At 43.3% G+C, this 12,988-nt stretch overlaps 1 protein-coding gene across 1 annotated transcript; it reads left to right on the top strand.

Moving 5' to 3' along the window:
* The first annotated feature begins 691 nt into the window (after window positions 1-691).
* Window positions 692-12,270, top strand: trim8b (tripartite motif containing 8b). Its single transcript, XM_073489421.1, has 5 exons — window positions 692-3,246; window positions 9,330-9,425; window positions 9,541-9,806; window positions 9,908-10,023; window positions 10,123-12,270. The coding sequence occupies exons 1-5, from the start codon at window positions 2,641-2,643 to the stop codon at window positions 10,821-10,823; spliced, it is 1,785 nt and encodes a 594-aa protein (XP_073345522.1). The 5' UTR covers window positions 692-2,640; the 3' UTR covers window positions 10,824-12,270.
* The last annotated feature ends 718 nt before the right edge of the window (window positions 12,271-12,988 follow it).

The raw sequence follows: 12,988 nt of genomic DNA, 5'->3' as shown, positions 1-12,988 counted from the left end.
GTGATCAGTTTTAAAGTAGGTGAAGACTGTCCAGATTTGTCCAGTTGTGCAAAAAGTTTGACCTAGATTGTGCAAGGTCGCAGTAGATACTGATATTGCAATGTGCAAAATAAGAGCATCTGGTGACTAAAACTTACATTAATGTAATGTAAGTGAAGGGGGAGGGAAGGGGGTCAGTGCCAGTGGAGGTCACGGGCCTTGTTGTTGAGGCAAGTTGCCGATGGGAAGAACGCGAGAGGTTTTGCCAGAGAGGAGGGTCTCAGAAAGTTTGTGTCTGGGATAGGAGGGGTCGGCAGCTATCTTGCCTGCACGTCTCAGGGTCCTTGAGGTGTGCAGGTCCTGGAGGGATGGCAGATTGCAGCCGATCACCTTCTCAGCAGAGCGAATGATACGCTGCAGTCTGCCCTTGTCCCTAGCAGTGTCAGCAGATGGTGATGGAGGAAGCGAGGATGGACTAGATGATGGCATCCATGATGATATGTTTCACAGATGAATAATTGACTTTGAATGACATACTCGCACCCAGATTATTCCTCTGACCTCAGCCCTTGCTCTCAACCTGGGGGTTTTATTTTGAAAAGTGCCACCGGAAGTGTCGTGTCACAGTGGCAGCGTTGACGCTGGTTTTGGAGAGCAGTCCAGCTCGCCTGCATTCCTCCTCTCTCTAAAGCCTGACCGATAGAGACAGAGAAAGAAAGAGGAGGGGGGAGAAAACACCAATTATTATTCACAACCGTGTTGGATTTTTATGAACCACGAAGCCGACTCTCACCGGACACAGCGAGCAGATAAAACCACGACAAAATCAGCACGTCGAGCTGCTCCTGCTGCTCCTGGACCTACAATAGCGACAAAAAAGGCGTGTTTTTCCTGTTTAAAGACGGGACCGTGGCGTTCATGTGTCTGTAGGTCAGCTATCGAAAAGCAGCTTTGGTGAAACAGCCTCTCCACGGCGGATATCTCCCGTTTTTTTTCTCTCTCTCTCCTTTAAAAAAAAAAAGAGGATTTGCAAGATGGCTGATGACAGCTACCCCTAACAAGGACAGAAAAAGCGACGTCCCCTTTAAGATTAGCAGGGTATATTTTTGTATTTCTATTAGTTAAATATATAAATATGGCTGCTTTTTAAAAAAGATAATGACTATAGCTCGCGTTAGCCAGCGTTGAAAATAGTGCCAATCTTGTGTTTATCTGTACCTGTGCTGTGGTAGAAAATGGTGAGGTGACGTCTGAGGTAATTTACACGATTTAACCGAGATAAGGAAGTAAGGGGGAGAAAAAAATATGTTGTTGGCTAAAGGCTGAGGCGACAATAGGTAAATAAGGTGGAGACCAAAGTGAAAAGAGGCCGGAGGTGGATATAAAAATAATACTAATCATCTGTGGGTCCGGAGATATTTGATAGATGTGTCGGAGGGGGGAAACCAAAAGGCTCCGCGACAGCAGCCAACATTCCTGCGGATCCTAAAACCCTTTGTTTTGTGCGCAGGAGCTGGACTCGACTATTAAAACGATTAACTATGCAGTAAACAGGCTCGAAATGATGGCCCGGGTATGATTTTCTGTCTAATGAGATTATAAGGCCTTTGTTGTCGACAGAAAACTGGTAGAGAAAAAAAAGCCGAGGCCTTGTGTACAGATATGCGAGCTGCTTGTGCCACATAGCAGGCGTTTATTCATCAAATGGAAATGTCGCTTTTATGTCAAATTGAAGGGCTGGAGGTAGCTGTGGTGTCCATCTGACCTGTAAAACAGCTTTTCTCGTCTACTGCCAAACCCGTCGCTGGTTGTATGTATAATTAAATTGCAGGTGGAGGCTGCTCGGATACTTATTTATGATTCAGCGGACAAAAGCATTGCGCTGCGTTGTGAGTATTGAGGGAGTCAAGCGTCCTTGAGGTCCTGATAAAAACAGATTCAGGTTTTATTTTTAAAAAAAAAAAGCTGTGTGTGTGAATACCAATCAGGGTGTGGACCGGAGCCGTCCTTTCTCATGGTTTTCATGCTTGGTTTGTTGGTCTGAATTGGTCCACAGTCAATCATAATCCGGCGTTGAAGTGAAGGTAAGGGCCTGAGCAGGCAGCAAGAAAGGGATCAAGTGTCTTTTCATGTGCTATACAGAGATTGATTCACCTCATGGTCATATGAGTAAGTGTGTAGATATTTAGCTCTCTGTGCCTTGTTTGCATTTCATGGTTTACCTGTAGCTGACAGGCTTTTAGCTTCCTGTAGGCCTATAAACACACACACAAGCTATAAAGGCAGGCCCACTGTGTGTGCATGTGTGTGTGTATGTGTGATTTAGAGGAAAGGAAAGCACCGTTTACTGTAATCTGTATAACGTCAGCCCCTGCTGTGTGTGTTGAAATCAACAAGGTGTTGTCATCCTCGCCTGAAGCCTTCTCTGGTCAATTTTCTGGAATTTGCCTTCATGCTGCAGCAATAAGCAATACTCGTCGTCTGTCAGGGAGACTCGTCTAATTTGGTCACAAGGGTTGAAATCCACAGGCTGATCTCACAGGACAGCATTGCGTCTGTTTTTATCTTTTTCCTCAAGACTCATTTTTGAAAAGTGTCAGGTTTCTTTGCGAGGACAGAGAGACAGAGGCCTCAAGGTCTGGTAGAAGTGGAAAATAGTGTATGCCTGCCCGCACCATGATGGCCTCTGACATGGCTGAGACGTGGAGGAACTGTTTTGAGGAGGAGCTCATCTGCCCCATCTGCCTGCACGTGTTCTCAGATCCCATCCAGCTGCCCTGCAAGCACAACTTCTGCCGGGGCTGCATCAGCGAGGCCTGGGCCAAAGACTCCTCGCTGGCCCGCTGCCCCGAGTGCAATCATGCTTACACACAGAAGCCCAGCCTGGAGAAGAACCACAAACTGTCCAACATAGTCGAGAAGTACAACGCCCTGAGCGTGGAGAAGGCAACCACGCCGGTGCTGCAGTGCATCCTGTGCCGCCGAGGCCCACCACTCCCCGCGGTCAAAGTCTGCCTGCGCTGCAACGCCCCGTGCTGCCAGTCCCACGTCCAGACTCACCTGCAGCAGCCCTGCTCGGCCCTCGGGCACCTGTTGGTGGAGGCCGAGGCGGTGAAGGCCTGGACCTGCCTGCAGCATGACGAGTACAGGCTGTACCACTGCGAGGCCGAGCAGACAGCGGTGTGTCAGTACTGCTGCTTCGCCCGCTGCCACCCCAGCCACGGCCACGCGGTCACTGACGTGGAGCTGAGACGCAACGACATCAGAGTAAGAATCATTTTATACCATATATACACATTAATTCACTTCTTATTTCTGCTCAGGGTGGAGTCACACTCTGTGACAGGAACTAAATCACAGCCAGTAGTTTGACTTCATTCCTGATGTCAGACTAGAGCTGCACCAATGAATCCATTAGTTTGTCAACTGTTAAATTAATCGCCATCTATTTTGAAAGTGTAGTAATTGGTGGTAAATGAAGGTAAAACTCTCTGATTCCAGCTTCTTTACTCCTCTTTGACGGTAAACTGATGATGTTTTGGTTGTAAACAAAACAAGACATTTGAGGACGTCATCTTTGGCTTTGGGAAACACTCATTGACATTTTTCAACATTTCCTGACATCTTATGAACCAACAACTAATTGAATCTACGAGCAAATAATCAACCTATGTAGCCTTATATCAGACATTATCCGCTTAATTGATTAGTCGATCATTAGGAGATGATCTGCGATTATTTTGACCAGCTTTAAGTCATTTTCTTAAGAAGTATTCACTGGTTTCAGCTTCTCAAATGTGAGTAACATTTTCTGTGACAGTAAACAGACTCTCTTTGGGTTTTTGATTGTTGGGCAAACAAAACTACATATTTCAAGACCTCACTGTGGCCTCTTGGAAACTGGTGGAAAAGAAAGTAATCAGTAGATTAATAGATAATGAAAATATCCGTCAGCTGTGGCCCTGCGTGCATGAACTTGCCAATTAATCAGTGATCAATTAAGTACCAAAATGAAGCTGTGTGCATTCATCATCACAGAAGTCAGTGAGGTCATTTTTCATCCACTTTGTAGTCGTCAGGCAGACATGACCAGAACAAAGGGTACATTTTAATGTCATTTTCTGCCAAATAAGAGACATTAAGTGGAGACTTTTGGGTACGGAGCTGCCATGAGCTTCTCTCAATCGTATAATCTCTTTACTCAATCAAAAACAGAATTTGTCATTTTTATTAGAAACAATTGCATTTTGAGTGTTTTTTATTTAGTCCCTGTGTGAGAGTCTTGTGCATTTTTCAGTTGTGATCCACTCCAGCCTCCGTTCTCATCTGTTGGAATGACAAACAATGCAGTCGAGGGTGGAACAATGAGGGGCCCTCAGAGGGCCTTATCTCCCCAGCACAGGTGCATCCTAGCTCAGGGATCGCCAGTTGTGAGGGAGGGGTGGGAGTGGAGACAAGGGGAAGGGGGATTAAAGTGATTTGTCACTTGATTCTGTGGTCTACTTGGGGTTTTTTATTAACCTCTTGCCTTCCTGGGGGTTTGGTGTTCGCTGTGGAAGGTTCGAGAAGAGGTCGGGTTGGTTTTCCTCCCCCATTTTTTTCTGGTTTTTAAAGGGGCGTATGACAGAGTGGTTTAGTCAGAGAGAGAACCAGGCTGACTGACTCATGTAGTTCACCCTACACCCCTTTATAGGTGTCAACTGTGTCATGCTTGGGTGTATTTCCTGTTGGTAATGCTATGACTCAGCTTTATGTATAGTTAATTGGTCACCTGGGGCTCAGGAACGGCCGTCGGGTGGGACCTGGTCTGAATTTAGAAGCTGTGTTACAAAATTGTTCAGATTTAAAGCTTTTCCTGCGTTATCTGTAATCAGGCTGATTGATTCTGGTTTTGGTCCAGATATCAATCTTTATATTTGAAAAATGTGACGCAATATCAACTGATACTCCTTTTCTTTTTTTTTTTTAAGCATAAAGGCATAAAATAAAGAAACATTTTCTTATGACGATTCCTCATTTATAGAAAAAGATCTGTAGATACTAGACATGTTACAGTAGATAAAAATTTTTCTCCCTGATATGATTCAGATACCTGAACTTTGTCAGTACCGTTTCCAACATTTTAGGCAGTCCTGGAGGCATTTCTTACCCTGGTATTGGTATTAGAATAGCCCTAGTTGATACCATTTAAAAATAAACTCCTGTTAGTAAACAATGTAATGGCATCTTGTGCTATAGTGATAAATCAGCAGGGTTGATGCATCAGCTCACAGAAAACACTCCACTACAAAATGCCAAGTACATCATTAGAAACTGGGGTAGGGCTGCATGCTATAACATGCTAACATGCTGATGGTAAACAGGCACCTACCTTACTCCGCCACATCCTGTCACTTAACCAAAAGCGGCCTTTTCTATGGTAACAGGACACTAATTTCCGTTCTTAGAGCAATTGGTTCGGCGCATCATTTATTCATGAAGATCTAGGTTATCGACTTAATCACGCGAGTATTGATAACACTATTATTATTGCTTAGTTAACTCGGCTAACACTTCCAAAGCCTCGAAAGTGCCGCTGGTGCGTTTGTCATTATGATTTTTTTTTTTTCTTAACCTAGTTTCGAGAGCATCGGAAGTATCGTTTCCCCAGTGACCTACCCAGGAAACTTGTGGATAATGTTTACTATGTTAACCATCCTGTAGTATAGTGTATTAGCATGCTAACATTGTCTAGTTAGTGCTAAGAATATAGAATGTCATTAGTTTTTTTTAATGTGTTTAGTCATAAACCAAAGCAGGACTGCAACTAACTAATGATTATTTTCATTATTAGTTAATCTGATGACTATTTCCTTGATCTATAATTTGTTTTTTTCATTAAAATTGTCAAAAATGCTCATCATAACATCCTGCAGTTCAAGGTGACATCTTGTTTTGCACGACCAACAATCCAAAACAACAAAGATAATCAGTTTACTACCTTGAAAGTCAAAAGAAAGGCATCAATCCAGACATTTGAGAAGCTAGAATCAGCAAATTGCTTAACAAATAACCCAATCGATTATTAAAATGGTTCTAATCAAGTGTTTGTGTGGGGTTACAGGGTTAATGGGTTGTCAAAGACAGTTCATAGCCTCAAAATACAGTACATGATGGTCTATAATGTCCCTATTTCTAAATTACCTCAGAAATATTGATCTTCAGCATTTCTCTACTGCAGTTTCTTCTCACATATTGACGGAAATATCTACAGATATTGATTAAATATGTAAAGAAAAAGAAAAATAAATGCCAATATATCCAAAACACATTATATTAAATCAAAAAGAGCAGCAAGTACCATACTAATAATGAGTGTGATCATTCTTTGGGCCGTCTACTACTAAATAAATTCATCACAACACAGGCGTGTTCAGAATCACCTCCGATAAATACTTTCCTGGAGGAATCTTCTGAAAAATAATCTCATCACGTTGTCACATTGATAAGCCGTTAATCCATCATCATTTTTAGATATTTTCCCTCATGGTTACAAAGACATCCCCCCTGTTGAATGCAATCGAGGAATGCACACACACTCGCACACACACACACACACATACCACTCTTTTCGTCCGTCAGACCCCCACCACATTCACCTCACTCACACCATCCACCCGCCACTCTGGGCGAGGACCGACCTTCCCTCTGGCTCTGCTTTGGTGTCTCTGATGGAGAAGACACTGCTGTGAAATGACAGCTAAAGAGCACCCTCCCCTCTTTAAACCCCCACTCTCCCTCCCCTCCCTCCCCCAAAGGTGTCCCATACATTTAGTTGCCACCCCCCTCTGGGAGGCTTCGGCTCCTTCGACCCTGTTTTTCCCCTGGCTTCTGCTTGGAGCCTAACTCAATCAATCAGCACAACCAGGTCACAGTCCTGGATCTAACCATGCCAACCGTGTGTGTGTGTGTGTGTGTGTGTGTGTGTGTGTGTGTGTGTGTGAGAGAGAGAAGGATATCTAGGGCAGTGGTTCCCAACCATGTGCCACAGAGGCCCAGGAGTGTGCAGGTTTTCATTTGGAGCTCTACAGCAGCTGATCACTAATGATAAAATCAGCTGCTGTCTGAGTGGAATGATTGGATTGTAGTGATGATGATGATCAGTGTTAGGAAGGTTACTTTGAACTGTAATAGATTACAGATTTCTAGTTACTAGAGCTACAATCAATCAAAAGAACAATTTTGTTCATCGACCATTCGCTTCAGTCATTTTTCAAGCAAAAACGTCAAAATGAAGAGTCTTTGGGTTTTTTACAGTTGGTTGGACAAGAAAAGCGATTAAAAGGCTTCACTTTGGACTTGGGGAATTTTATAAACGATTAATCATTAATCATCTGGTCAAATGTCAATAATTGTTAGTTGCAGCCCTACAAGTTTACCCTGTTAAAGATATAATATGTATCTATTTGAATTGCTTCATCAAAGTAATGTCACATTATATTTTATTACTTTTTGAAAATGTTCCTAACAAACATTTGTAGACAGGCAAAATATAGAGTTAAAGTCAGAGCAAGTAATGTGCATTGATGGTGTCGCACTCAAATATGTCCCACTGGATTTGTTGACCGCGGCGAAAAGATACAAAGTAACAAGATTAATGTTATATTCTACATGTAAGCTTTTTACTGAAGATGATATATTATTTGAATCACCAACATTTTGATTAGTAACTGTAATTTAATTACATTTTTTTCCAATACAACTGATTAAGATTACATTTACATTTATTTTGTTATTTTAATTACATGTGAGTATTTTGCTGCCCAACACTGATGATAATGATGATGGTGATGTATGTAAACAGACGTTAAGCATGTGAAAAACAACAGATTATTGACTTGTGGGATTAGTTTCTGGTTTAATCTTCCCTTTTAACCATCATTGAATAAAACATGTCTAGCTCTTCAGATGTGATGATTTTCTGCTTTTGTTTATCTTATATGATAAATAAACAACTTCAGCTTTCAGATAGGGATGTGAATAATGAATCATTAATTATTTAAGAATTTAACCCATTTGAAGATGTATTAACTGACCAGATGAGCACAAATACATCAAAAAGCATTTGGTTTTATTACAAATATTTGCTTATCAAATATATAAAATAATACTGCCATCAGAAAATGTTTCTAATTAACATTACATTTTAGTCATCTAGCAGCCTAAGTATGGGTTGGATTTTGTTGGGTCAGTTGTTTAATAGTGACAGCAGGGAGCTCTGCAATTAAAGTGAAGTCATTATTTTGTGTTATTTAATTTATAATTGAAGTAAATTGGTGTTAACTTTATCAGTTTTTCAATTCCTGATGCAGCCTACACTGATTTTGCATCTATCAAAGATCATGTCAGTAGTTAAAACGGTTTTCTAATGGAAAAACATCCAAAATATGTCAAATATTATTAATGATTATTGTGAATGCATTTGACTGTTCCAAAAAAGGCATTTAGAAAATGTCATCTCTGGCTCTGGGAAATTACAAGCACCTTTTTTTTTCTATTGTTGACATTTTAAACACAAAAGACAAAACTAATCAATCAATAGAGACATTAATCTGCAGATTAATCAACAATGAAATAATCGTTGGTTCAGCTCTGGATCGTATCACCACCACTGTATTATTTTCCTCTGTGCCATCTTATCAACAAGCTTCTCATTCATTAAATGTTGATTGAGGATTATTCATATCTCACATTAAATATTAATAACATGAAGGATTAGTAAATCTGTGTCAATGACATTCCTACTGTGAGACAATGCAGAGAGCGACATAAAGGATCGTCGAGCTCGCATGAAGCCATTAATTATGTTTTTTTATTTTTATTTATTCTGACCGTGGGCTGCGTCGGGTGGGCATCCGAGTGTGGCCCGAGCATGCATCTGCTGTTGTTCACATGCAGTCATCATCCTTGAAATAACAAGCGTTGTTGCCACAACATTGCAGAGCAGCCGCTGCTGCTGTGAAAACATGTGCATCTTTTAAAGTACAAGGAGGAGGCGCACTGAGGGGGGAGTAGAAAGAGGAGAGCTGCTGGAGCTTTTTCTGCCTCCGTATGCCCATTTATTTATCTGTGCTCGCTGCCCCCAGCTCCCCCAGCATTAGTCCTCTCTCACTAATGCAAACACAAAATAGCTGTTGGTTGCTATGACAGCACACCCTCCCTCCCTCCTCCCCCACAGGGATTGTGTGTTGGATGGAGACTAAATTAGCCGGCTCCCGGATTCTAATATCTCCGGCATGGGGAGGGGATGCTAGTGGCTAGCTGAGGTCACAACTTCCCAGAGGTTAAGACTTTTCTTTCTTTCTTCACAGCAAAGCCTCCTGAGGCAGCAGGAGCGCGTGGAGGAGCGGGTGCAGGAGATCGAAGAACAGCTCTGCAAACTGGACTCTGACAAGTGTGTGGTGGAGGTATGTTCTGCTCCGTGGGCGTAAAAAGCAACTGCACACATTTTCAGAGATTTCTAAACGCTGTTGCGTAACACAAAGGAAATTCTGAGTGGACTGATGTTTTGTTTCTCTACAGGACAGGGTGTGTGAGCTGAAAGAGGAGGTGCGTCTGCAGTACCAGCGGATGCACCAGCTCCTGGAGGAGGATCTTGGTCGGACACTGGAGGCTCTGGATCGGGCTCAGGCTCGGTTCTGCCAGGAGAACGCCGCCCAGGTGTTGGCTCTGGGCGAGCAGCGCCACGAGGCCCAGAAGCTGCTGAGCTCCATCCACACGGCCTTCAGTAAGGCAGAGGAGCTGAGCTTCATGAAAAACACCAAGCCTGTTAAAATCCTCACAGACAGGTGAGAGAGAAGTTTTAAAATGAAGGTTTTTTAGCCCGTGGGTCTATAATTTGATTTCAAGCTGACTTCTTATCTTGCATGTCTCTTGGCACTTGTTGCAGGTCTCAGGCATGTGTGGGCAGCAGTCTCCCTCCATATAAAGTGGGGAATCTAAACTCCAAACTGTTCCTCTCTGAAATCTCAAAAAGAGAGAAGAGCTTGAAGAGAACGCTGGAAGGTAAGATCTCAAACGAATCCAGGACATTACTGTCAGGAGTGTGTTTTTATCTTAATTATCCTCTGATTACACATCTTTTCTCTCCTCTCTCTCTCTCAGCTCCCCTCACCCCTCCCTCGACCTTCCTGCAGTCTGTTCCTGCGTATCCCAGCGGTCAGAGCTCCGGCTCTGGAGCCGAGAAACGGAAACATTCCACTGCCTTCCCAGAGGGGAATGGGAACGTCGGAAAAAACGCCGCTCCAGGTTTCAAGGACTCCTCCTCCTCTTCCTCATCCTCTTCTTCGTCGTTAGCCAAACAGCCCTACCTGGGCTCCGGCTCTGCCTCCGGAGAGGGCCAGTCCACCAATCAGCAGCCTCTCGGCCCCTGCGGCCCGCCTCACATCAGCGAGAGCGGCGGGACAGGAAGCGCAAGCGGCTCTCTGACCAACCACCATTCAGGCTCCGTGTTTGGCTCCTCACACTTTCCTCCCGGAGGCAGCAGCTCCTCGCACTCCTCCCAGCAGGCCGTGCTGCCTCAATACGGTGGCCGGAAGATCCTGGTGTGCACGATGGATAACTGCTACTGCTCCGGCGTGCCCTCGGTGTCGGGCCACCGCAGTCATCCCCCATACCCGCGATCTGGCTCTTTCCCCTGGGTCAGCGCCCAAGACTACCCCCCTCCTCCCGGCTTGGCCTCTGGAGGTCCGTCCATGCAGGGCTTGGCAGTGAGGGACTGGATAGACGCCTCACAGACACACAGACATGCAGATTTTTACGGGCTGTATGGGCAGCCCTCGACAAAGCACTATGTCACCAGTTAACAGAGTAGAGACACACACACACACACACACACACACACACATATACACACGGATATTAAGACAGGCACCAAAATAGCACACCTTTACCGACTTATTAACCGGAAAAAAAACACATGTAGTTATACAACACACACATTCAGATATTAAAATCTATACACACACACACACACAGATCTAGAACATGTATACACGTTCGGGGGCAGGGTTGATCTCTTTGTCTTTTTATTTCCTTTATTTTTAGTCAGTGTTTCATGTAGTGTATTATACGTAAAAATGCATAAACAGCCGCTCACTCTGGCACAACTTAGCTCAGCATTTCACACACAGACAAGAAACGAGAGAGGCCCGAGAGGAAAGTACGACATGCTTCTTTTTATTTATAGGGCAGGAGACGGATTGATAGAAAACAAACTTTTATTAGGAAATCTTCTCATGCCTCTTTGTGGCTTCTCACCGACGCTAAAGGGAAAAGAGATAATACCAAGCAGTGTTGACCTTTCCAGTTTAGCGCCTCATGTTTCTCTGATATAATCACCCCTCCAGTTGTACTGAGGTCAATTGCCTTATGTTATTAGCATCATATTTTTCTCTGCCCAGCTCACTTTGTTTGATAGATCCTTTAAAAAAGGGACTGCGGTCCCTGTGGCGTCTCTTGATTTTTATCGTCATGGCACTTCTTCCTTTCTTTGCCGAGTTCAGGGATGGATCGTACGGCTTGAACACAAAACGCTCTTCCATGGAACACCCACAATGCACTTGTGGACGCCTTGTTATGCCTGGACTACAGATGCTGACACGCAGGGGGACACTAGAGCTGCATCTCAAGGAGTTTTGGGAGTTTAGCCCTCATTCCTAGCGCTCTCTTCCTGCCGCCAGGCTTCCCACAGGACAGAAATCTTCTGACAAAGACTGTTTCCATTTAGTAATTACAAGACTTTGTGTTATTTGTAGGTTTCATGCTTGTTTAGAGAGACTCTTTGATTTTAGAGAAACAGGCAAGACTGGACAAACCAAACCAATCAAGCATCTGGAGGATCTGATGATGCTGTAATTGTACTTCCTGCAGGGCAAAGATGTCACTTCCTCTCAATAAGCACACGAGCTCTTGGCTTCCTGTTTGCAGCTGAAAGCATGCAAGGAAGAGTTTTTTAAAGCACTCAAAAGAAGAACAATGGGGGGATAAAAATGTATGCAGTTTTAAAATGAGTGTATGAAAGAAAAAAAGAAGGGTGGGAGGACTTTTTTTCATGAACTTTTTCTAAAAGAACAAAGACTGGACTGCAAGATGTAAGCAATTGTCATCATCCTAAAAAGGAGCTGTTCCAACAGTCAACATAAAGAGGAAAAAAAACGACATAAAAGTATCTTTTTTTGTAAATATTTTGTGAAATGGAAAAATTACAGACGTGATTTGGAGAAGGGTTCCAAATAAACGAACAAATTTAAACCGGTCTCTGCTGTTAATTCTGTGCAAATCCTGTTTTCTCATGTTGGTTTAAAGGATACGGGTTTAATATTTTCATTGTTGTGAATAAATCCCATGAAAAGACCAAAACCATCAGTGCTTCAGTGCTGAAATACTTCCCTACCAAGTTGCTTCAATCAATAATTGTTGGCCTTGGTCTTTTTTTTAATGGGACACATTTAAAATAAGACAAATACAGAATCTCACCAGTCGTATTTAATCATCCTCACATCTTTACAAACAGAATCTCAGCGTGTTTCGTGCTCAGTGTTTCTTTCCAGTCATCCCTACACAGTCATCTGCTCACTCTTCATATGACTTTAAGATGTAGCAACATCCTCCCACTTGTTCCCTGACATCAAACAGTCTCTGCTCTTCCTTCGTAAACATGCAAATAATCTGCGTGGCTGCCGTCTTCTCTGACACTTCATGTATTGGTGTTTTGTTCTTTGAAAAGACACATTAACAGGAGGAGACAAACCCCATTCAAACAAAACTTTAAAACATCTCTGCGTCTACCCAGCACAATCAGTGCTCATGGGTCTGTGTGGGCGGAGGCCTGCAGAGAGAAAACAGGATGGAGAGAACGAGTCTTGAGATGAGTAGTAGGTCAGAGTGTTTGTTCCCTTCAGCCTGATTAAGCTGTTGCATTACTGCTTTACCCAACCCCAGAACTCTGAGCCGCAATTCATTCAGACAG

This window comes from Pagrus major, chromosome 20, assembly GCF_040436345.1.
Source record: "Pagrus major chromosome 20, Pma_NU_1.0".
Lineage (NCBI taxonomy): Eukaryota > Metazoa > Chordata > Actinopteri > Spariformes > Sparidae > Pagrus > Pagrus major.
This window is presented reverse-complemented; position numbering and strand designations above follow the sequence as displayed.